We start from the raw sequence: 26,329 nt of genomic DNA on the forward strand, positions 1-26,329 counted from the left end.
TACAGTTAGACCAATCTTTGTTTTTGATCTCTGCTTTTTAAATAACAGCAGTGCCCCTGTGACATGAAATAGACTTCAAATCCTCTTTATTAATGTTTTTATGGATGAGTTCCACAATTCTTTGTCTATTTTCTTTAGCATGCATGCATAAGTCTATATGAATGCTGTAGGTATCTAAAGAGCATGACACTGCACTGTTGAATATAAAAATCAAAAACATATCACAATTGGCATGTGTTTACAAGATGGGACATTTAAGTGTACAGTACTTCCATTATCATGTTTTCTCTTTGTCTTTTTCACTCCCTGTTTTCCAACAGATTTTAATTAATACATTTTTTTTCAGCAGCATCGTCTGAATTTAATGAGTTTTTGGAAAGCCTGTTTGAACTCATCGTTGAATACGGTGTAGATAACAGGATTGATCAGGGAGTTCAGGTATCCCAGCCAGGTAAATATATCAAAAAGTACTGGATCAAACCAGCACTCTTTACATATGGCCATGACGAGCGTGCCCACAAAGAACGGGAGCCAACAGACAATGAAAGCGCCCAGGATGATGCCCAGTGTCTTGGTCGCTTTCCTCTCCCGAGCCGCACACAGACGTTTCCTCTCCAGCACACTGTCTGCCAGCTTCACTTTAACGCTATTCATGAATAGAGGCGATCCTCCCCCTCCTCCTCCCCCACCCCCCGCATTGTTAGAGCGTAGGTGTGCTTCCTGGTAGGAGGCAGAATTAAGAGAACAGAGAGAGGAGCCTGCAGAGGTCTGGATGAGCTGTGCTGTGGTGAAACGTTTCCCTGAGGAAGACGGCATCTTAAAGATGCGGGAGCGGGCGGCAACATAGATCCGTCCATAGAGGATGATGAGCAGCACTGTGGGGACGTAGAAGGCGCCGAAGGTGGAGTATAGGGTGTAAGAGATCTGATCTGTATTGACCATGCACTCCGTCAGCTCCTCGTGGGCTTTGGCTTGCCGCCAGAAAAGTGGAGGCATGGAAATCGATATGGAGATCACCCATACCACCCCAACCATGATCGCCGCCCGACGCATGGTGCGGCGTTTCGAGTACTCCAGGGCGTCTGTGATGGCCCAGTAGCGGTCCAATGCGATCACACACAGGTGCAAGATGGAGGCCGTGCAGAAGGTGATATCAGACGACAGCCAGATGTCACAGACAATCTGCCCCAGCGACCAGGTCTTGCTGACAGTGTAGACAATGCTGATTGGCATGACTAAAATAGACACCAGCAGGTCTGTGACGGCCAGGGAGCCGATCAGGAAGTTGGCAGGAGTGTGGAGCTTCCTGGTTAAAAAGATGGTGGCGATGACAAAGGCGTTTGAGAGCACGGTAGCCAGGGTGACGACAGCTAACAGTGCAGACAGGGAGATCTGGAGGCCGAGTAGCGTGGCCTTGCTCCAGGGTGGAATTGTTGTGGTGTCAGGAATCTCTGTGAAGTTGCTGGTAAAGTAGTCCAGTGAACTATTATCCAGCTCCATCTCGCCTCTGCAACTTTTAAACCTCCTTGTCTCCAAGGTTTAAACCAGCCTCATCACATCAGTTCAGGCATTGCACTAGAGAAGGTTGTACACAGGGCATGCCACTGTTGGTTTTTGCTGTAGAAAATGCAGAAGCTAAGTATTTTATCCTCATTTCACATTGCAATATCCCTTGTATTGCAATGTGATTTTATATTAACCCTCAGCAAACCTCTAATTCCATCCACAACTAATGCTCCTGTAATTGAAGCCAGTTAATTTGTCCATTTCTTCTCTCCAATAATAATTTGTCTCACTGTTAGCTGCAGGAGAGAAGAATCCTAATTTGTATTCAGCTCCTGTCAGACTCCTTTTCCCTCTTCCCAACGCTCTTATCTCATCTCCAACCAGCAGTCAGCTGGCACCAACACACCTCGTGTCTTTGATAATATTGTAAAGCCAGAATTTTACAGTTACATAATGCAGATGAGGGGAAAAAAATCTATTTTTCCTGTGTATAATTGTTCAATATCCATATAGCTTTTGGCAGTTGTACAGAAGTTTGCTGAAATGTGGTGTGGTGATCGGCAAAGTTTTTATTTCAGGTTCCCAGGGTTAAATGCTTGTGTGTAAGCTTCTCCTCTTTCAGGAGTGGCATCCATACAGCTAAGGTGTTGTCATGAAGCTTCCTCTGCATCATGTTCATCCTAGGTGAGACAAATGAGAGGGACAGATAGGAAAAAAGATTAGTTACATTCCACTTTACCATCATCCCCTCCCCCATAGTAAACATGTGCATACACAAACAAACCACCTACATGACAAATCCCCCACATACAGTAAGAGGCAGAAAATGCATGTGAACAATCTGTAAACTCAACCTTGACCTAAACATATAATGGAGCATTATGACTTGACACACAGTCTTAACACCAACCCCCAAGTTATAACCTGTTTGCTTTGCTATTCACACTGAACTAACACAACAGCACACTTTACGAAGGTATTCAATGTACGTTCTCAACATAAAAGCAATTAATACTATTCATATAATTTCAGATTGTTGTGGTATAAATTAATATTTTCCGCCATAGCATCTGCTTGCCCTAATAAAATAGTTCACAGTGTTGTGGTGTACATATGGGGCATCCTGGTTGCAGTGGTTTGAGATGCTGACCATGTAATTATAACATCCCTGGTTCATCATTTCCTGTCTTTAAAAAATGTCATTACAAAAAACACTCCGGAAAAATGTTGCTTCACACGTTTCCTTCTCGGTCTGATTCCCTCAGGATTTCATTTGGATTGACTGTAAATATATTTAATACTATAAGTGTTATGATAGTTTTGTTTAAACAGAAACAAAAGAAAAAAATACGAATTTATTATTTTATCCAAAGCATGCAAAGCTCATTAAAAGCTTTTTTTTTTACTTAGAAGACCCCAAATAGACTTTTGAACTTGTGACATATAAACTCGACATATTTACTGTTAATGGTGCTCAGAATTACAAAGAGACACTGACCATGTTGCCTCCAGGTAACAGAAAATGATCATGGCATGGCGAGCTGACTTACTTTTAAGTACAATGAAAATGATAAGAACTGAGATGTGGAAATGTGGTATTGTATCCCAGTGGGAATCACTACAGAAGGCATTCCCTCTATATGTTAGGTTGGCTTTAATTTATTATTTAAGAGTGGCAGCACGGATGCTGACCACTTACAATTCACTTGTCACTGTAATACAACCCACAGAGAAAATACTGCTGAGACTTGACAGAAATATTAATCAACTTTGTGACAAATGGTAAATGCTTAACTAAAATGTATTTTGTTTTCTTAAAGATATGCACATGTGCACTGTAAAAGCCAAAGTGACTGAGGTGTGTTAGATGGATTTTGTACAATTAAAATAGCAATGGATTACGGAGAGAAATATACAAGTTTGATTATAGGAATAAGGTTTGTATAGTTGTTAATTATTTTCTCAGGACTATTTTGTATTTCACACTTCAGCAAGCTATGAAGTGATGTTGAAATATTAAGGAACAAAGATGCAGAAAAAAACAAGCAACAGCGTTTGCCACAGTAATTACAAATGTTGGGTTTTTCATGGTCAACACATCCTTCTGCCGGAACATTACGAGTGTCGAGACTCGTCCAACTCTGCAAATCACCTCCATTAACTAAGTGTTGATTGGCAGCTGGGCTCGAGGGGGAATATTGTGCTTGGTCCGTGACAATAAATAGACATATTAAATAAATAGATGAGAGCAGCCTTGTCTGTTTAGGGCATTTATTTACAGACTCTCAGGTGAGCGTGAACATTTTTAGAAACCAAACTCAGCATATGTTTTGCCTCTGCTTTGTCCAGCACCATGACATTCAAATGGCCGTGAGGGTGGTTGACTACTGGCTGCCCTCCATCAAAGACACAAATGTACTGTTTAGCAGCAAAGAAAAAGGCACAGAGTAGTGATGGTACCCACCTAGGCAAATACATGCTCAACATCCACACAAACGATGGTCTAACTGCTGATCTACAGCGCAGCATTTATGAAATTTAATAATGCTGCAAAACAGGAGTAGCTCTTTATTGTTATAGTGGACTGGTTAGTATACTGTCCTACAGTGTCAGTGAGTATCCACTGCTGTTTCCTAAACCATGCGCTTTAGTCCTGCACTGCTCTATATGTGTCCAATAACCAGGTCCAATGCCTTTAAAACAGTTGTGTTTACAGTTTGTTATTTGCACTGAATTATTATTGAGCACCATTTATGATTAGGCTGAGGATCCTAATCATTTATGATTGTGGTTGACTTTGGGAAATACATGCTGCTTTAGTTGTTGTTTCATGTTTTTGTGTTGTATGTGTGACTGTACTGCTACCTCTCTTGGCCAGGAGATTTTTAATTTCAATGAGGTTTTTTCCTAGTTAAATAAAGGTTAAATAAATAATTAATCCTAAATACCAATAAGTGCCTAAACAATAACACTTATTCATTTGAATGTGTTGTATCCCTGAGCCATTTCTTTGGTAGCTCATTGCAGTGCATTTGTGTTTAACAGCCAAAACCCGAAGTATATTCACATATCCAACATCAATATACAAACCATATGCAATCCAATCCATCATGAGAGTGTGAAGGGTACACATAAGACAACACTAATGGCATTAAGGCAATATTTTATGATATAATTTATGATTATAAATTGAGAGCACAAATTAGTTTCTTCTTCTTCATGATACCTCCCAATCTCTGTATATTACTTTTTGGAATCAAAGACATTAGGGACTTTAAAATAATCCAATTATAATATAGTAAATAACATAGTAAAGATGAAATTAAAGTAGTACTTCAGCAATTTAGTGTTGCACTTGAATAAAGATGGGATAGATTGCAAGAAACACATTCAAAAAAAAGAGTAGTCAACAGCCTGTAAGTCCTTAGTATTTACAAATTTGTAGCCAAAAGAGAGACAACTTTCCTCAGACTTAAGAAAGCTCTCCCCCCGAACCACACAAGACATAATACAACTGTTTTCACAGGCTGTATAGTGCTCCCCATTACGAGTAAACAAAACTTCATGTGTAAAGAACATGACGTGCAGATGTAACTAGTGATGGGTGAAGCATTACACAGCATGACAACCTGACAGTCATACTTCATTGCATCAGTGGAAAAGAGATTGATAAGTGCACAGTGTTTGGTAATAACACTCAGTTATAGTGTTGTCATATTGAACGCACTGAGCTTAGTAAGAAGATTTTCATGGACAGCATTGACTTATTCATTCAGTTGTCTCTGTAATATATTTCTGGTGCACACACACGTGCATGCACACACACACACACACACACACAGTAGTATGTTTGATAGATGGCTGAATAGCTTATCTGTTTACACATCAAACAAGTCAGGGACAAGGCTTATCTCCTTAGGGTCTGGTTTACAGCACAATGAGGTAATGAGGTTCATAATGAATGGATGAGAGGGAAAAGATTCTCAATCAAGAACAGGCCTTGCCTAAATTGGGCTGTATTGTTTGTGTGAAATATATTAGCTTCTACATCTGGCTTTGAAATTGAAGATCTAACACAGGGAGGCATCTCTCAGCTCAATGAGGTGAGGTGTCCATTTATCTTCCTTCAACCAAGGAAAAAGTGGGTACAACAAAGTAAAATCAAACTAAAAACAAGCACAAAAAAATTACAAATTTGTTTACGTGGATCTGACGAAGAGCAGAACTGGAGCCGTATACAATAACGCAGCCTTGCTCAGTTGGCCTCGTTGCACACACCCATTAACTACAAATCCAATTCATTCCCTTTAGGCTTGGGCCAAATCCAAGCAGATACTGCAGCTTGTGTGGCAGCCTGTTTGTTGGTCTGGGTTAAACAGGCATACCCTCTGAACCCAGCAGGCCTGCAAACACCGCATGGCCCCACTGGAGATAATTGATTTAACTTAGAGGAGGTAGAGCCATCGCTACCTCTGCTGTCAGCTAATGTTTACTCAAGTGTGCACTAAAATGGGATGGGATAAATGGAATAATGCTTAGATGGACATGGGAGCGGACTATTGGAGCTTTACAAGGAATCCTTTTGTAATCAGATCAGCTTCAAACCAGGACGTCATTTCCGTCATCGTTGTGAGTGCTTTGCAGACTTTTATTTCCCTGTGTTTCAGCTCTCAGGCTACATACAGGCTGCCTATAACAGTGTTGGGGCTGTATACAGCCTGAAAGAAATATCTGCCAACACTACTCAGGACTAAAAAGGTACTTTCAAAGTCAGGATAAGTACATATCAAATTATAAATGATATTGTTATTATGTAATTAGATTGTTATTTATAGTTAATATTCTTCTAAAAATATGCTATTCATGAAACAACAGTCAAAGGTAAGATAGTAAAGCACAGTACTTTTTGTAGTAAAGATGCAAGTACAAAATGTCTACCTGAAAGTATCATCTGTAGGAAAGTAAGGAATAGTTTTAATACGGAGATTTACATAGCATTACATTCTTATTATACTACCATTGTTATCGAAAGCTCAATAACTAATTTTATTTGCTAGATTGATTCAAATTCAGTTAACAGCATAAACACTTAATTGTGAACACACAAACTTCTTGGCATCAAACAATAATCATTGTTCAATTGAGTAGGTGAACTGCCTTTTACAGTTTTTTACGATCACTATGACACTTTTTTCAATACTTTTAAAAACTTTCCTAAACTCTTAACACAGTTAGCACAACATCTGTCTGTGTAGGCTATACAATTAACACATTTCTTGTTGCTTTGACACAAAATGCATACAGTTACACAAATTTAAAATGCTTGAACGTCTTTTACACACAAGCTCCACCAAGACCAAAACAATGGATCTTTATTGCCAAATTTACAAATATAGTGTTTCACACTATATGTCAGAACAGATAACATCATGTTCTAAACCTAACTTAATGGCTAAAGTCAAAGTGAACAACTGTTCATATTGTAAATTGAAACACAAATATATCCCCTGCATTTTATACATGCATTTACAGTTTTTAACTGCTTACACACAAAATCTTTTCATGTCACACAATTTTTGAAACCTCTCACTCAAAGTGTAAAACTACACAGCAAATCTCCAAAACCATAAGCTGTTTCTCAGCCTTTCACTCAGTTTTCAATTGCATAAAACACTTTTTTTCAAAACATTACACACAATTTTCTACCTAAGACACGGAAATCTGACAGGAAGTGACTTTCTTTCAGCTTCAGCTTTTCTAAACACAACCAATCAAAATGCTACACTTATTTACCAGGGCACACACACACTCCTCACATGTGCAAACACATTATGTCATAACTGAACACTAACCAATCACTGCTTTAGTATAGGCCTATACATAGGTCAATAGTATAGGCCTATACATAGGTCAAAGGTCAGATTACCTGTTTTGAACAATAGATGCCAACAATAGACAGAGGGCAAGGGGAGGAGGAGGGACAGACAGGGGACAACAACGAGGAGGAGGAGGAGAAGGAGGAGGAAAGAAGAGGAAGGAGAGCCATCTCTGATGAGATAAGGGCCACACTTATTCATCATGTCATCAACCACGGATTGACCAACGAGAGAAGCCCATCTTGAGTAGCTTTACAGTGGCGTCCATACTGCATGCAACTATCTTTTGACTATTTCAGCATTACAAATCAGACTTTGTTTTGCACAAAGTGCATACAATCCTCCCCCCGCCCGACACACAAGCACACAACACACACACACAACCACGCACAAACACACACTCGCACGCACACACACACACACCCACACACACACACACACACACTTTATTCTAAAAATGATACCTTTGGTTTACATATGTTTGTACTTTCGTTTTCTTGTTTCATGCTACTGTATACAACACTATGCTTCTCTTACAAACGTGATGTTTTGCCCAATAAATATTTTCTGTTTTACTGTAACATTACATTGTTTTTTACAGTGCACTTTTCAACCCCTTTCAGCAGATTACTTTCTCTCTAGAACATTATAAATGTAGATATAGGCTTATGAAAGACAAAAGAGCTTTAGATTTAGAACAACAGTGTGTACATGGTATATCCCAAAATGTACTATTATGAAAAACGTGTTTGCCATTTGATGCAAATGCTTCATTTTGAGATATGTTTATGGTATTTTGAATGAAGTGTTTCATTTTGAAGGAGATGTGAGGCATTTTGCATTTTGTGTGTGCAGTTTTGGGAATTGTGTGTAGAGTTTTGAAAAAAGGAGACATAGTTTTGAAAACATGTGTAAGCTGTTGGAAAAAACTGTATTGAGAAACAGTTGATTGAAGTTATGCAAATAGATCAATCACAGCTGATTCCCTTCTGGGAAACACACTCAGGTGTTGAGGTTCTTTCAATCGCATGATCATATGGTAGTACAGTAAAAGAGGTCCTATTTGAACAATATACTGTAGATGAACACAGAAAATAAGAAAAATGCCTTCACGAGGAAGAGGAAGAGGAGTACCAGGACAATTCTGTCTCTGTCTCCTTTTTTTCATAAACTGCACATTCTATAAAGCTACTCTGAGATGGGTCATTCATTTTTTGTATTGAATCTCTGCAGCAAAAGAAACAAAACGGTGGCCAGGTTGGAGCAGTGGGTAGAGCAGGCGCACATATACTTGGAGGTTTATCCCTCAACGCAGAGGTCCAGGGTTCAAATCCGACCCGTGACAATTTCCTGCATGTCTTTTCTCTCTCTTTCTCCCCTTTCTCAACTAGCTGTCCTGCCAAATAAAGGCAGAAAAGCTTTAAACAAAAAAAATATGCATGCATTTACTAAACCCAACAAAACAAAAATGTAGAGAGACTTCAAGAGAAAATGCAGTGCAAAACACAATCTATGGTCAATACAATATACTATTGTCTATTGGATGAGGGCAGACCTGACACATAAAATGATGCAGTTTCTGTAATTCCATCTGATGTTAGTGTTTTGTATGACATTGTTCTATGATTGACTAAATGTCCCTGTTGGGAGAAAACATATGTTAGTGTTTTGGAAAAATTATTTGATTTTGAGACATGTTTGCATTGTTTTGGTAAACACAGTGTATTGTGTTAGTGAATTATTGTATTTTGAAAATCAGTGTTGGAGTTTAGTTTACAATGTGTGATTTTGAGCATGAAATTAACTGTTTTGCCAAATGTGTGTTGTAGGTGTGTTGGTGCGTTAAGAGTTTAGGAAAGTTGTTAAAAGTATTGAAAAAATTGTCATAGCGATCGTGAAAAACTGTAACTGTCCCATAGCCAAGCATACACGATTTTGGCTCATTTTGCTTAACATTACAATCAGTTTGCTGTTGTTTGAATTAGCAACAGAAATACATTTTTACAATGCAGTTTGCTTAGCACCATGCAGATACTGAATTAAACACAGCTGTACTGCATCGTGAGTGGGAAAATGGAACTATAAAATATAGATAAGTAGGAATGTTTTAACAGTCAACATGACTTCAGAAGTGATATCCATTTAAGGGCAGTCTAAGGTTAAAGTGCTAAACAATCAAAACAGACAGTGGAGAGATGGAGTCCATGCCAATACAGTCAAATTTAACAATACTACTATGCTATGCATAATAATAGAAACATGTAGTGAATGGCTGGCATGTATGAATTGCAACATGCTGGCATGTCGTGCTGCAATTCAGGAAATAGCAAATGAAATGGCATTTTTTTCTCGAAGGCTTCAGGGTTTATCTTATCTCTGTTGTTTGCAGATGCCTGGGAGCGTGGAATAGGTGTTTCTCAAGCTTTGTGGGCTGCATGTGTGCACAAGCATGCACATGTACAATGACACATACATGCACCATCTGCACCGCTCTCCAACAATCCACCCACACGGTTCACACACATAAATGTAAGCATAGAAAAAATGCCACACAATTCATTTTCACGGGTGCTGGCACTGGAGGACACTGAAGGGGTTTCACAGGTTCATGTTGATTTTTGGTGACTGATTCCTGTGCTGGCAAAATGAATTGCAGAAAGAGTGTGCGGTATCTCAAGTTACTTCAGTGATACAGTGATGGCGGCCTGCTCAAACCTCCGGGTACAAACCTCAGGATTCACTGTGACAGGTGGGAAGGCTAATCTCAGCTCCTCTATAAGCCAATATAATGGGAACAGATTGTTGAAAATGGGACAATTTAGCCTCTTAGCAATGAGCACGGCAATTATGATTTTCTGTTACTGTAATAAAAGCCGGCCATGTTATTAACAGGTTACACAGCAGCATGTTAAAACTGTTTAAAATGCACCTCTTATCATCTTTTCTGCCTAGAGTAAGCTTTATCAACACATCAAAGCCTCCTACTGCAGAGACAACCTTCCAAAGTGGTGTTTTTCACACAACTCCACAGTAATACACTCCTCACTGTGTGTTCATGACCGTTAGAAAGTGGAACAGGTCCAGTGCAAATCTAGGACACCTGTGTGTGTGTGTGTGTGTGTGTGTGTGTGTGTGTGTGTGTGTGTGTGTGTGTGTTTGTGTTAGGAGGAGAGGGAGAAACAGACAGGACAAATGAGTATCTGTATCTGGTTTAAATATAGGGTGTTGATAAAAGAGAATGCTATACGAACACTGTTAGTGCCAACTATGTATTAACAAAACAAAGATACATTTTAGGTTGTCCCTCCTGAAACGTGTGATCTTTTGCAGGATCACAGGAGTGATTAAAGCAGTCCACCCATTATTTGTGTTTAATTTTTCCAATCCTTGCACTACCTTTTGCAAAATGTGCAAAATTGCTCCAGTACAATACAATTCCTGTCATTTCCCACCTAAAATAATCAAATTTCCATCCACTGTGAGCACAAATACAATAAAAACTCTACCTTTAACAAACCAAATTGCGCCTGGAAACTTTCTATCCCCTAGTGTCATCTTCACAGACAATGCTTACTAACAGGGGCTGAATTGCCTCCAACAAGCTCCACAAAGTCCCGTCTCAGCAAACCAATTTTCTTCTGGTACCGATTTTAAACCATTTAACCTTATACCCAAGCTTATACCTATAACTAACCTTATATTTAACCTTAAATTAACCATGTTATTGGAGTGGAACACAGGCTGTAAGTAATAACTTTAGAAACAGTAGCTGTACAGTCTGCCTCACATTTACAAAGTAAAACAATGCACAAGAGCGTTTTAAAAATCATCTGTACTCTTCCAGGAATTAATTTCTGCAAACGTGTTAATGATTTCACAATTATTTCCACTGACTCGCATTTTCAAACTGCAAAAGAACACAAAATGGATGTGAATTGCATTGCAAATTATTAATTTATATTAAAACAGAAGTTGTTGCAGACAGTTGTTTTAGGCTTTCAAGTGCCGGAGCTCCCCATATTAATCCTGTTTACATGATTATCCATTAAAAATTAAATGTTGTAATCAAAGGCCTAAAAATACACCATTTCAAAGGAATGACTTCATAAGTCCCAACAGTAGACATGTTTGCTGTAGGGATGTAGCTGTAGTTTTCAGGAGGCTCTCAAATGAACTTGAACTTCAGCTAATTTTGTCACATATCAATTAATGTATGACGTAACTGTGAATTAACATTCCTTGAAAGATTATCTGTTAAGTGTGAACTAATCACTTACAGTTATAGTGACTTGATAATTTGTTTAATGGTGAGCAACAGGACGTCATGATACATCCTGCATTAAATCATCATGAGTCATACATTACTTAATTATATGATTTGTATCCTTATTATAAAGTGTTACCGACTCAAGTGTAAAATTGTCGTTTTGTGAGCATCACTGCTGAGCCAGAGAATGACACACACATACAGTAATTACATTACATAAAATATGCTTGCCCACTCATGCAGTCTCTGTCTGTCCCTCTTTCTCTGTTTTTCTCTGTCTGATTCTTTCTTTGTCCTACTGTTTTCTTCTTCTTCAAACTATTCAGGTAATCTGTCCCAAAGCCTAAAAATAGTTTAAATGACATTAAACAGAGTTACTATCACTGTTCACCAAACAGAACATTGTCTCTGTGGATGTCATATGAACAATGTAAGGGAACGTCAATATATAAATAGGGAGTAAAGTGAATATATCAAGGAAGAAATTAAAACAACCAGAGTTTAATACTAAAGCCAGCTCAGATGTGTGGTATACTCGTCTCGACTGATGGCCGATGGATCAACTGCTAATTTACTATTTCATTAAAAAGAAAATTAGATGTAAAGAGTTTTTCAGAGAGCTCAGCACATTATGGCAGCTCGATTATATTGTGAGAACCAGAAACCAACCAATACCATACTGGGAAAAGCGCCCTGTGAGCACAATATAAAGTGAAATAAAAAAGGTTTTACTATAGTTTTGACACAAGGCATCTTTACAAGACAGGGCCACAAGACTATGTAATAAGAGGAGTTGATATTGAACTTTAGTGGTGCAAATTCCAGTAAGATTTGCAAGTAATCACATTCCAAAAAATAAAAACGTACACACATGCACAAGAAAGTCTTTCCTTTCTCCGTTTTACCAGTTTTGAATATTTCTGCAAGTTGGTGAGTGCTGCACAGACAGACAGCTGTTACATTCATGGAGATGGTAAATTGATTTTATTGTCAATTAAGCAGGATCCATATAGGATTGCGGATCCTCAAAGAAATTGTATGGAGGCCAATTTGTAAGTAAAGAGGACAGAAACTCTGAGATCTTGACTCTGAATTTAGAAGTGTGTGAGTAGAGTTTCTGACAAAAATAAGGGCCTGTCAATTAACACAACAAACTACTTACAAAAATGTCAGAGGGGCGTTTTCAACTTTGTGTTGAGAAGATTGTCTGAAATATAGCTCTAGACTTTGAAAACCGTTATATATAGGTATATGCTAATGTGTTTAACAAAAGAGAAATGACCAGAGTTCTAAGAAATTAAAACAATTCTCTGGTGATAACAAACTCCTCTCATATTGGCTCAGCTCAATATATATACTGTATAAGTCGAATGCAACATTTCAACGTTAACACACATTTAAATACCATAAATCATTGCAACCTTATTGCAGCTTCATTTTACATGATGTACCTATTTTGTTCCAAAGCTCAAACTGGTTTATAATTTTCGCGTTTGTGAGACTTCATCATTGGCGCCCCTGGAATTTCCTCATAAGGACCTGTCTACTTTGTGTGTGGGAATGTGTGAGAATAAATTTCACATCGCAAAGCTTCAAGTCCTGATTTTAGAAATCAGCAAACTGAAACGGAATAATATTATAGCCTTAAGCTGGTGATGTTACACTGATGGTGCATCAAATGATGATACTGGATACTTCTAAGTATGAGAAAATTGGTGAATGCCTAATTCTCTTAAATCGCTTTAATGGGCCACTTAAGAACAAATCTTTTCGTATGAGTGATTCCTGCATGATGCCATTAGTTTTAGGTCCTGATCCATCTTTGTTGAACCTAATTCTGCTTATATTATACTATTATATTTTTACAGCAAAATATGCATTATCCCACACAAATTCCCACACAATGTTCTCCATTATCTGTGGCAGCCAAAACATATACATTTGTAGGATAGCATAATAACTATTAGTGCTATTAGTACTAAATAATAAAGCTTTATATGGAGTATTTTCTTAACCTAAAAATAATTACAAAGTTGCTCTACATACTGTAGCAGATGTTGTATCATGGCTCAAAAAGAAACAGTGAAATTGTGCAAATCCAGGTGAGTGCTACAGAACAAATACTATATCTTTCTGTATTTTCCTGTCTTGTGGTATGTTCCACTTCTCCAGCATTCAACCTCCCTCAACTGGCTTCAAGTAATGGAAACAGGCATCATACTTTCAACAAGTAGTCAATCTTGAAACATTGACCGCTAATGGCCTGAGTGCTGTGAGGAGTACAGGCTTGTACAGATTCTGATATCACCCCTGCTGTCATTTTCATGGGAAATGAAGACTTATCATAATCTATAATTACAACTTTAGTCTAGAGGGCCCATTCTTAGGTTTCCGAGCTAATTATATGGGTAGAATGACTGTACAGGAATATCCCCATACAGTCAGAGGTGGAGGGATGAAAAAACACAAGACTGGAAATTAAGATGAGGAAAAGGAATAACGAGAAAAAGAAAATGAATCGAGGAATGCAACAAAAATTAGATCAGATACGAGGAAAACTCAAAGGTCCCTGAGGTAAAAATCATGCAGAATAAAAACAAAGCATGAATAAGATTTCCCTGAGATGATACAATGTAGTGGATTGTCCCCTCTGCTGAAACAATGTGCAGCAAATGATGATGAAGAGACAAAGAGAATGTTATTTAGAGAGTGAAAGACTGCTTTCTCACGTGGAGTCCAATCCCATGTGAATAATCCTGCTGCCTGTAAATCCGATGGGATTACCACTGATACTGCTTTAATTCCAGTGTAAAGAGAAAACACAGCAGCATAAAGCGTGAAAAGAAGATTTGATGAAAGAAGTGAAGCAATGCGAAGTGAAGCATATCATGATGTAGAGACTAGGTTTGCAAATGTGTAAAGATCCAGCAGTGCCATTGTCACTTTAAAACATTGCAGCTTCAGTTTTGAGTATTTTTATATGTTGAAACCTGTGCTTGTGAAACTCAAATGGATTACTTTACAGGGCATGTGAAAGTCAACATGAAAAAGATTTCTGGGGCTGATAAATATAAATATTAGGAGTACAGGAGTACTTTTTGAGACCTGGGAGTTTGACGATTCTGCAGTTGTTCTTACACCTGCACTTTTTTTGCCAAAAATCTCAGATTATAGGGTTTCCGAAAGGAATATTCTAATCTAATAACCTCCATTGATGATACAAGTCCAAACTTCAACTTGCTGCAAGGTAAAACATGTAATTCTGAAGCTAACTTCAGCCTGGTGTTTATCACAGAGGTGAGTTCTGAAGTGTTGGTCGGACAAAACATGCATTTCAAAGAATTTAGTTTAGGCTTGGTAAATTGTGATCAGAATTTTTTGAATTTCATAGAAGAAATAAATAAACTTCATAGAAATAATCCTAGAAATGTATTTCCAGTCTGAACGACATCTTAATATTATGGCGGTAGATCCCAGTAAGGTGGATCATTGAGATCATTTATTGTCATTCTTGGCTCACAGTTGTCCAGGTGGCGGCTGGGGGTAGATTCACTAAAATGTGTATCAGTTCTGCATAACGATTTCTTACAACCCTTTGCAGAACACCAGTGGGGTTTCCACCTCCTTTGTGAGCCAATCGTCTAGTTGCTATCAAACCTTTAAGAAACGGGGCCTTTCTCTGCTGTTGTCAGCTGTCATTTCAGTGTCTGATGCAATCCACCTCCTCCCCATTTACCTCTACTTTTCCTCTGAAATAGCCTTCCCAATTGGTCCTTCCAGTGAGCTCATTAGGAAGCTATTAAGCAACAGCTCTTCCCTCCTTCACCACGTCCACCAGTGTCTCCATCATGGGGATATTCCTGTATGGCTTATGGCATGACTTCCCCCCAAAAATGGTTAGGTCACGATGGGGTCTAATCATCAAAGACTCCATATATACACAGACTTTTCCTAATGTTATACTATATCACACAAATGCATATCAACTCTTCAAGCCTTTCTTTCAATTAGTCTCTCCTGATTGAACTGCCAGCAGGAAGTTCAATGTCAAGTCAAGTTTAACGAGGATTTCGCCAGCATTTAGCCTGACTTAAGTAAGCTCTTCATACTGCTTGATTAGTGTCTCTGTTTCTTTGACGATCATGTTCGGCCTTGGCACTGCTGTTTATATGACTGCTAGTTGGATATCTGATGATGGTGACTGGTTCCTGTTCTGGATGCCACAGATGATTGGTGTTATGTGATGATTATTTCCTCCACTTGTTCTTCCCATACTGTTTCAGCTTTAGATGCCACAGCTTCCCAACCCTTTTGCATGTTTACTTTATCTTACTTTCATTGAAGAATAATGGATAAATGTGGCAAGCTGTAGACTGACAGCTTGCCACATTTATCCATTTGCCATGTGTAGTTTTGCTGCTATAGCACATTGGTTTCAGTTATAGTAGTTGTGGGAACTGTAAATAATGCTGCACTGAGACATGCTGTCACACTGTCTGATGGCTTCTTGCTGAGATTAGGGAATCTAGTTTGTCTGACAGTATTTAGCCTAACACTCTCTCATGTCAGCAGTTGGGACAATTAATGAGTACGGTGTCAGTGTTCATCTCATCTTCCTCATTGCACTTCCTGTATCTCCTGGACTTTATTCTAATATTGACATTTCCTTGGCACATGATTATGGCTTTCTCTGATACTTCAGTGAGCTGAGCCAAAGTTTTACAGCTGAATGGTAAAGTCTTCTTCACAGCCGCTGCCCCACCATCTGCTCAGCTGTGATGTTGCTACTCAGCCAAATCATGTGCTGCACACTACTGTAAACAGTAGTCTGCAGAACAACCATGTAGTGATGACACTGTTAAATTAACTCAAGTGTTTTAGTGTGTTTGCTCTATTACTGTATGTCTTGTAGCAGATCCTGAAAAAAGTGACATTTTGAAGATACAAGATGTAACAAATGTTAAAATTGTGGAATGAAGCTGTAACTCAACTACACACATCTGCTTATTGTTTTAGTTTCAACACAGTCCTGCAAGTGAATTACCTCCAGTCACATTAAAGTTCTGTTATGCATCACCTAAGCAAACATGCAATATGTTAGTGTGTGCTGTTCATGGTAGCGTCTGTGAATTACAACGAAGATGCTGTGTAGAATGGAATCTACTGTATGCATCTCATTGGAAGCCTCTACGCCAGTGCCTGAAATAGACCAGTACTTACCAGTATTGAGTACTGACACATCTTATTTTTGTCCACATGAGTACCCCTAATTGTTATTAACAGTATTATTTAAAGGCTATTATTATTATTATTATTATTATTATTATTATTATTATTATTATTATTATCATGCATTATATTATTATTATTATTAGGCTATATATCATGATCATTTATTGGGAAAAAACAAGCAATTATATGTAAAATAAGACATTCAGACACACATGCAATGATCATGTCATAGAGCTGCTGAATTATGGTACTGGCACCTTTTTTGGTCCAATTCAGGCACTACTCTATACTGACCATCTATGATGTAAATTATGATTTTACATTGGACTGTTAGCAAAGCCCCACCCCCACATAGTTACTGTTGCTAAGCCTGTCAACTTTTCCATTCCCACTGGTTTACAGTGATCACAAAGGCAGATTTACCACTCAAAATTCTTTGCAATTTTTCGAACAATTGGTCCTTGATTCCAGACAGTGGTAGACAAAAGCAGGCTTCTCATTTCTATCGATTGTGTCGACTGAAATGATGATTTTCGCTGGCAGATCTGATCACCTATACCTAGCTCATTAAGCTAGCATTAGCTACAAGAGATGGTTAAACATTCTGTCTGGCTTACTTTTTAATGTTTCAAGCAAACTCATTTTAATACAAGAACCCTATAAAGGCTCCTAAATATGCATTTGATGGCTATCTTGCTAAAAGACTTAGGCTAAAGCTAACAGGTCCCAGGCACAAAGTCACTCGTCAATGATCCAATGCATGTAGAAGACGAAAATAATGAAATATTGTTGTTCTTGTATTGCCATGTAAAGTTTAGAGCTAGCTAGTCTTTGTGTTATGTATGATAAGGAAAAGTGTAAATTTGGATATTTCATTCTAATGCTGCTTAGCGAAGGCTATTTGTTCATATTTTCAAACTGTACGTTTTCACTTTTAATGTTACAAGAGAAAAATGCTTTTAGGATGAGGACTAACTGATGTGCTTGGCAAAAGTAACAGTATACCTTGGGTCACAAGTTTGACTGGGGGTTGCTGGAGTCTAAAAAGCTCAAACCAATAAAGAACATGACAGAAAATAAGCCTAAACTGAGTAGCATCCAGGACTGGCTCCCACACAATGTGGAAATACTACACAGTGAATGTGCTATTATCAACAGGGCTTCTTTCACGCAACATATAAACCCACAAAATAATGTATAAAATGCTCCTTGGCCTTGTAAGGCTTAATGCTAGCTTTACTACTGTAGGTATACGCTAGGTAGCTATACATGTTAACGAATGCACCTTAGATTAGAGCAGATAAACATGTTTTGCCCTTGTATTGTTGGTTTTGGAAAGCCTACCCTGTAAAAGAAAATACTTATACATTACCCTACAAACTCTTTACTGTTTATATGTTGCTTTTCTGTGGAGTGGTTTAGCGTAATTTACTATGATTAGGGGTCAGTAGGCAGGCATGTGTGTTTGTACAGTAAGTGTATATGTTCAGGACAGTTTAAAAGTGATGTTGTGAGTTTTGATTCTCCTCATATTTCCCACATCCTATATACACCACTGACTCTCAGCATCATGTTGCTTTTCTCAGACTGATTACAGTAATTTGCAGCCCAGAAGTGTGAATATCCAAAAAAAATTCCTATAGGTGTAAAAACAATATTACTCCAGGCAAGTGAGGGAGAGAGAGAGCGATGGTGATTTATTTTTACCCCCATACCATCTAAATTTATATGTAAAAATACTTTATAAGAGACAACGGTTCTTCTATGCACATGTTCTGCACTTTTGAAACTATCAGGTATAATTGCTTTTTCCTACATTAATTATAAAACCAGATTTTTATACTTTGCCTAATGAGCTACAAACAAGTTCTCTTTGTGACATACTCTCTCGTGCCCCAGTTGAGGGGAGAAAACTCCTCCATCACTGCATAAGAAAATTACATATTTAACAATATCATACTGTTTCGGTATCATAATTGTGTCTAATGTATTTAAATTCAGTGTCATTATTAAGTAGGGAGAGGGGATGGCATGATATGAATAGGATTTGATTTTAATGGGTTGTCGTCGATTACATTTTCTGTCTCCAGTCACACCCTAATTGTTAGGTGTGTGTGTGTGTGTGTACGTGTGCGTAGTGTGAGAGGATGGGGAGAAAAGGGTGTTAGTGCTAGAGCGAGAGAGGACATTCAATGTGTGTGACTCTCAAGACGAAATGAGGTGTATTGTGTGTTGAAAGATACTTTTCATCACAGCAACGTGATTGTGATCCATTTCATTTTGCTGTGTATCTCTCATATCAGTCAGCTCTCTCTCTCTCTCTCTCTCTCTCTCTCTCTCTCTCTCTGTGGGTTTCTGAAAAGCTTGAGAGCACAGAGGACAGATCTATTTTTCCAAACTTGAAATGAAGTTAATGCTTGGGATGCTCCTCCTCACCAGCAGCTACTAATGGCAAAAGAAGCATCTTCTCGTTTTTTCAGTTCCTTTTTCAAAGTGAAGATGATCAGACAGGAAGGTGCTAAAAAATTCTGAAGATTTTTAATTCTCGTCTACAAACAGCCAATTATAATATCATATTCATTTGCATAGTGCCTTATTAAGCAAGATGCCAAATTACCACAGCATACAGGTTTTTGAATGTCTCCCAATGATATGAGGCTCATTAGCTGTAACATCATCATGTAACTCCACTCTCCCGTCATACTGTACATTTGTTTAATCCAGCTGCATGTGCCACAACTGTGCTGGGTTAGAGGCAAACATCTTCAATATAAGGTCAGCATCATGGCCAGTCAACCAGTGGCTTCTCTTCGAAACATACAGTAGCATATTATACTTTCACTAATCATGGAAGGAATTTATCACATTATAAGCTCCTCACCTGCCATCAGTCTAACCCTTAAACTGTAAACTCAAAGGTCCAAACAGTTAAATGTCTGAAAAGAAAATTCCCCTATAGGGACTCATATATTTATCTATATAGTGACCTTTTCATAGCCTTTTTTTCTGACATCTTCATCTAGTGTCACTAAAATAGTCCTATCGGGACTTACATGGTGCCAGTGGTGATCAAGTGACCTTCTCGTACTCTATAGTATCTCTGGTGTGTGGGATAATTTCAGGCAGAGGTGTTTGATGCTTCTAAGGTATTTGAACCTGTAATATTTGCGTTAGATGCAAGTATAACAGATCATACTCCACTGTTGACTCTGTATCGACTTGAAATAAAACATAATCTGTTATGCGCTCGCAGATCCGTGCGTAGTGGTATGAAACATAGACTGGTGTTAAAAAAAAACAACAAGATCGTAAAACTTACCATGTTTTTTCTTCATTTGGCGAATTTCTCTCCTCTTTCCCTTTGATAAAATCGGAGCACAAAAGCATGGAATCCCAGCAGCGGCGTCCTTCATTACGCACGTCCAGTATACAAACAAGCGAAATACAGACTGGTTACATTCAGAGGAAGCCAGCGGACAACTTCACATCTCATCTAAAAGGTAGTGCGTGTCTGTCTGCATATAAACACAGTTAAACATAGCCTAAGTCATTTCAGTTGTCCCAAAAAGTTGAGCGAAGAATTTATGACATTCTGCTTCAAAAATGTCTTTTTCCAGAGTTCAGTCGCCAGAATGTGTGAAAGCGTGTTGCCGGCGGAACTCCATCTGATGCACCAAGGTGAAGCTCAGTTCTCTCCATCAACAATGAAGCCCCCCGGGGAGACATGGGGGCTTCCCGGTGCTGATGCGATCCGCTCTGCTCCGGGGGAGATCACGGAGACGTCAACAAGTTGTATTCAAATCTGCGTTTCTGGGAGGTTGTGATGGGACCGACAGCACGGCACAGCCGCCGCCCCCCCCCCCCACACATACATACACACATAACACACATACATACACACATAACACACATACATACACACATACATACACACATACACACACACACACACACACACGTAGTAGAAGTAATTCATTGGATTTCTTTAACAGTCAATATCTTGTAATTGTATACAAGGAAGAGGTTCTCAAGATCGGGTTCAGGGACCTCCCAGAGGCCCCTGGCAGTGAAAGATGGTCCCAAAGCAAAACAATGAACACTTTTCCAGTTCTGTTTAAGTCATTTGCAAATATGAATAATGATCATTTTTGAAAATTTGTTATTTGGGAAAATAAATTCTGACCAAATCCTTCTGAGATTGAATGAGTTCTGAGATAACCCCAGACATCTTATTTTAATTTTAGTCCCGTTTTCCAAGGGACACTGCCCCCAGAATGGAGACCCCGTGGAGACTGTTAAATGCTAGTGGTTTTCAGCAAATGGTAGCTGTGATCAGCTTAGATTTATAGCATGATTTCAAGATTTACAGAAGGTAAATGTAGCCTATAAAAACATCCAAAGAAACTTGGAAAAGCATTCCTACAGGATAATGCCCCTACTCAGTATAATACTGTTCTGTCTAAATCTGCACTAACAAACCTTGTTGAGTTTGAGAGTAGCCTGCATGTATTGGTTTCATTAAGATTTCATGATTTCTAAGGCCTCGTCCACACACACACATTACTTAGACTTACACATTATGTTGATACTGTGTTGATGGGATATGCTCTGTAATGCTGAAGCAGCATTCATTGGGGTTGTACTAGTTTTACAGTAAAAGTGCATGTGCCAGTAATACACATATTCACTGTTGCAATGCATCATGACTACAAGTAGTAGTCTCTGTAAATGGAACAAAACTACTGATACTAAAATAAGATGTACAGATTAACAAAAAAGTCTCTTAAAGTCCAATCGTACCATTGCCTTACAGCTTATTGCCTTGCAATATTTAGCATTTTGTTGCCATAAACACATTCTTCTGTTTCCCCCAAATCAATTTTAAACAAATGCACAATTCAGACAGTTAGTTATTGACAACAAGTTTAAACATGTGCATGTCTGTCAGCAATCATCTTCCTTTAAACTGACATTTTCCATTAACTGTATCATCATACTGCTCCGTTTCCTTTGGATATCAGTGACTTAATCTCAGGAGAGTTCTCTGAAAAGCTCGGTCTTTAAATGATTTTACATGCTTCATCTGAATTCACAAAAAGAGTGGCCCTGTTAGTTTATTAAATACTTTGATTAACATGTTTTTCCCTCCAGTCTTCTGCATATTTTATCTTTAATTTAATAAAAAAACAGCTCCTTAAAAGCTAATTAGCAGGCTTTTCAAGTATAGAACGTGTTAATGAAGACACACACACACACACACACACACACACACACACACACAGATTTGTCTTTGAATCCATCATCTCCATCCTGGGAAAATGGAGTGACCACGTGGGAGTGGCATTGTTTTGCAGTTTAGCTCTTTGAAATACTTCTCTCAGAATGGAGGGTCAAACATGTGTCTGTGTTGAGTTTTTCTAGCAGCAGTGGTGTTCTGATATTTCAGTTTCAAGTTGTTTTTTGTATTATTCTTATTTTGCAGAAAATTGTGGCTTTCCAACACTTTGATGAACTACAATGATTTATTCTACTGTAAAGGGTGGAGAAGAGGCCATTTGAAGTTTTGAAAGTTTTTCTCTCTCTAGTAGACACTGGCTGAGTCAACTGGTGAGTCTGATACGAAAAGACAAAATAAATCCTATGTAGTTTGATCCTTTTTAGACCTGCCAGCTACGTACCTTTCCATACAAGTGTGAGACAGAATCATAAATTCATTACATTCATTACAAGTCCTTTTGTCGACGACTGACAAAATGTGTTGTGCTTCATTTATGAGATAGACCTATAATAATAATAATATTAATAGCATTACATGTATGGTGCCTTCAGTAATGTAATGTTTTTCCTAAAGATAAATAACTGAAGAAAGCTGAAGAAACACATTTTTTTTAAATTCAACCTCTATTAGTGTTTTGGTACAAAACTTTGTTATTGCACAGTATAAAGTACATTTTTTTTTCGAGTCGACTGTAGTGAGATTACATAAGGGGAGATAGAGATGCTTTATACAGCAGAGATATCGAATTAATGGCCGGTTCATGAATCCCATATGTAACTCAGGGCACCCCACTTATCTTCAACAGGACTGAGTGGATTGGTAGGTTCTTCTGCTTTCACTTTAGAAAAATAACTCTGCTTTTATTATTTCAAATCCTGGACCACCATTGATTCTAATCTACATTTTTGAACAGGTAAATTACCAAAGAACTGAGTCATCTTTATGAAAAAGAAATGCATGAAAAATGTAAACAAAACAAACACACTCAAATACCATAAACAGTGAACTCATAGTCTGAAGCAATAACTACAAACACTTCACAATACTCTGTAGTCAGAGTTTATTACTCTCTTCCAAATCAACTGATCCTAATTTGCCTCTTGTGAGCTGTCACAGTAGCACCATAACAGTGACATAAATCCTCTCACATGTTTATTTGACAAAGTTGTATAGAACTTAGTTGGAGGTGAAGCAGTATGAGTGTGGACATTATAGTCTCCTGGAGATTTACCAAGAAGGAACCAGATATCTTTATTGCCTCTCCAATACAGATCAAATTTACAGCCAGTCCTTTGTTAAGCTCAGAACAAAGGCATCATTGTATTACTATCATATCATAAACACATATTCCTCAAGGCTTGGTTTATCATAACCATAGACTGTATGAACATTCAACATAATACAGCTTTTCTTATTCAACTTTAAGCTGAAATCCAATCCATCTAAATGATGTCTACCTGTATGTAACAACATTTTTAACAGCACTGATGGATATTTATATTGATTGCTAAAACATGGATACCTGCATTAACTACATTTTTAATTTATAAAGATCAATAATGCATTTTAGTAGTTAGTACTATTAGTATTTTCTTAGCTTATTCATTGATATTATGTCAGAGAATTATTTCAATATTCATCATCCAGCTGTTGTCTCCAGAGGATGTTCAGTTTTCCACTAGCCCTACCTCGAGGCCAAAATGTCAACTTTACACACAATATAGTATATTTTAACAGGTAGACACTACTACTGTGTATATTTGTGATGTTGTGTATATTATGGTGTTTAAAGACTTCTTCAGTAGTGAATGAGCTTGGGGCGGTGAGTTAAAAATGTTATAATAGCAAGGAGGAAGATTGTTTTTCATTTATTCAGGAGCTGCACCACTGATGAAGCCTTAATTAATGACCACAGTGGATGCTTGACCCTCTCACACTAATCCATCATCATTCATCATCAAAGTTATTAGATAGTGAATTCTTATTAGCTCACATGCTGTATGTTAAGTGTTTTGCTGGATACTCATTTATCCAACAGTTGACATGAATGAAAATTGAAAATACAGAGAGTGGGCGTGCAGCTCGGGAGTTGCACCACAAGAGGAAGATTTATTTTACAGACTGATCTGATATGTAAAGAATCTCCTCAACAACTTAAAATTGGCTCTTTCATGTTGTTTACTTTTTTACAAACTGATTTCGTACATAAGAGATGATGATGATAATAAATGTACTGTATAACAGTGATGTAAGAAGGTGGAACAAGACCCATTTATTTCTCTCTGCATGTTTTAACTGCTGCTGTTGCCTCTACGTTAGTCTGCCAGCATTCAATTCAAACTTATGCCATGTTGAAAGTGATACAGAAGTGTTACTAGGTTCAGCATCAGAAAGTATTAAGAGACAGACCAACACATTGTTGGTTTTTGTCTTTTGATTTCTTGACAAGAAAAATATTATATTCTATATCAGAGAATAATTCCAGCCTTATCCTCTAGGCATAAAGTAATTGTAGAGCCTCGAATGCACCACTGTCTTACTGACTGTGTGAGTACACTGCCCTTTTTTGTTCAAAACAACACACCCTCTGGTGTTAACTCTGGTGTTAATTCACATGCAGAAAGAAGTGCCCTCTTGAGTGCTAATGTCACCATGTTTTTGTTAACTTTAAAGAGATACATGAACCTTTCATAAATTGTCAATTATGAATTTTAATTTTAATAGTTTCAAGATACAAATTGAAAATGTCTCTGTAGCTCTCAATTTACATGTTTCCTGCTCACCACTGACACCACATCACAACAATGTTGCGTTGTTCTTATACAAGGTTAATGTTAATGTGTGCATTGTCCCTGTTTAAAATATTTAACCAAGGACACAACCTTTTATTTACCTTAGGTATCTTATTTTAGTTGCCTATAAGCTTCACTATATCTTAATTAATCTTATTTGCCATGAACAGATACAGTAGGAATCACAAACACACAGTTAAAGATTGTCAAATGTGACCAAAATGAACATAGTATGATTGTGTTTAGTATGGACGCACCTGCAGAATATCTTAGATGTAAAACATTTTCTGATATGTTCAATATAAATGCTTTGTTTAATATGTTGATAAAAACATTTTTATAAAAGAAGGTTGTTTGTGAATATAATTACTATGAGCAAATGTGGTATCTTCCTACTTCAGTTGAATGCTGAAAGAGAAGGACCCTTCAATTAAACCAATTATCCCCTCCCTCTCATTAATATACCGGATACCAATAAACACACACACACTTACTGTCCACATACTCTGTCAAATGTAATGAAAAGCAGAAGAGTACGTGTCTTCACATCCTGCTATTGATTCACTTGCAGGTTGAGTGAATGGTCAACAGTACTGCATGATGCATCTATCTCTTAAAGGGTTTTTTCAGATTTGTTTCACAAATATATAAGATAGCTCTTGGGCCAAGAATGATGATCTCCACCTGCTGGCATAATTATTTTCTTAGTTGAAAAGAAATACGTTTGAAGGCTGAATTTGAGACTAAATGACTTGTTAAGACACACTGAACAGAACCAGTAAACTGGTAACAGATTACTACGATATACAAGTAGAAATATATCGGAGTAATCTGTTCCCAGTTTACCGGTGCCCATGGTGATTCCAGGTGGCCACAATAAACTCTGCACTAGATATATACACAATGATATGAATATGATGATACAAGTTATACCAGTATAGAATGGATGTTAATTATTACATCACATTTGAAGTGCACATGGCAGCTTACTGCACCTGTGAGCATACAGTACACTTCTCTTTTATGTTAACGCAAACACACGCTTCTATTTAATGACAGCTAAATGAAGAACAGACAAGAAAAAACAGTGCTTTATCCATACTTTCACATGGTTTGGTTTTTAAAAGTCAGACATTTAGCAGAAATCTGTTATATATGCAAAGAAGCAGCTGCTACCAAAGGTGCAATACCACCATCTGACAGCTACTAGTGTCAGAGCTGAGTACTTTCTTAAATGTAGTGCTGCAGAGGCAGGACCAGACGATCATTACGCCAGTATGAGGAATGATTGAGAATTATGTGATGGAGCTAATGGAGCTGATGAATATGTGAAGTGTGAAGTGATGGTGATAACATGATTGACAGCCCCAGACAGGAC

The 26,329-nt window shown here is 37.9% G+C and overlaps 1 protein-coding gene across 1 annotated transcript; it reads right to left on the reverse strand.

The window, feature by feature from the left end:
• Nucleotides 1-34: 34 nt before the first annotated feature.
• htr1d (5-hydroxytryptamine (serotonin) receptor 1D, G protein-coupled) lies at nucleotides 35-20,704 on the reverse strand. The gene is made up of 2 exons (XM_078278270.1): nucleotides 20,201-20,704; nucleotides 35-2,186 (listed from the first exon to the last, which is right to left on the reverse strand). The coding sequence occupies exon 2, from the start codon at nucleotides 1,498-1,500 to the stop codon at nucleotides 343-345; it is 1,158 nt and encodes a 385-aa protein (XP_078134396.1). The 5' UTR covers nucleotides 1,501-2,186; nucleotides 20,201-20,704; the 3' UTR covers nucleotides 35-342.
• Nucleotides 20,705-26,329: the final 5,625 nt, after the last annotated feature.

Source organism: Sander vitreus, chromosome 20 (genome assembly GCF_031162955.1).
Source record: "Sander vitreus isolate 19-12246 chromosome 20, sanVit1, whole genome shotgun sequence".
Lineage (NCBI taxonomy): Eukaryota > Metazoa > Chordata > Actinopteri > Perciformes > Percidae > Sander > Sander vitreus.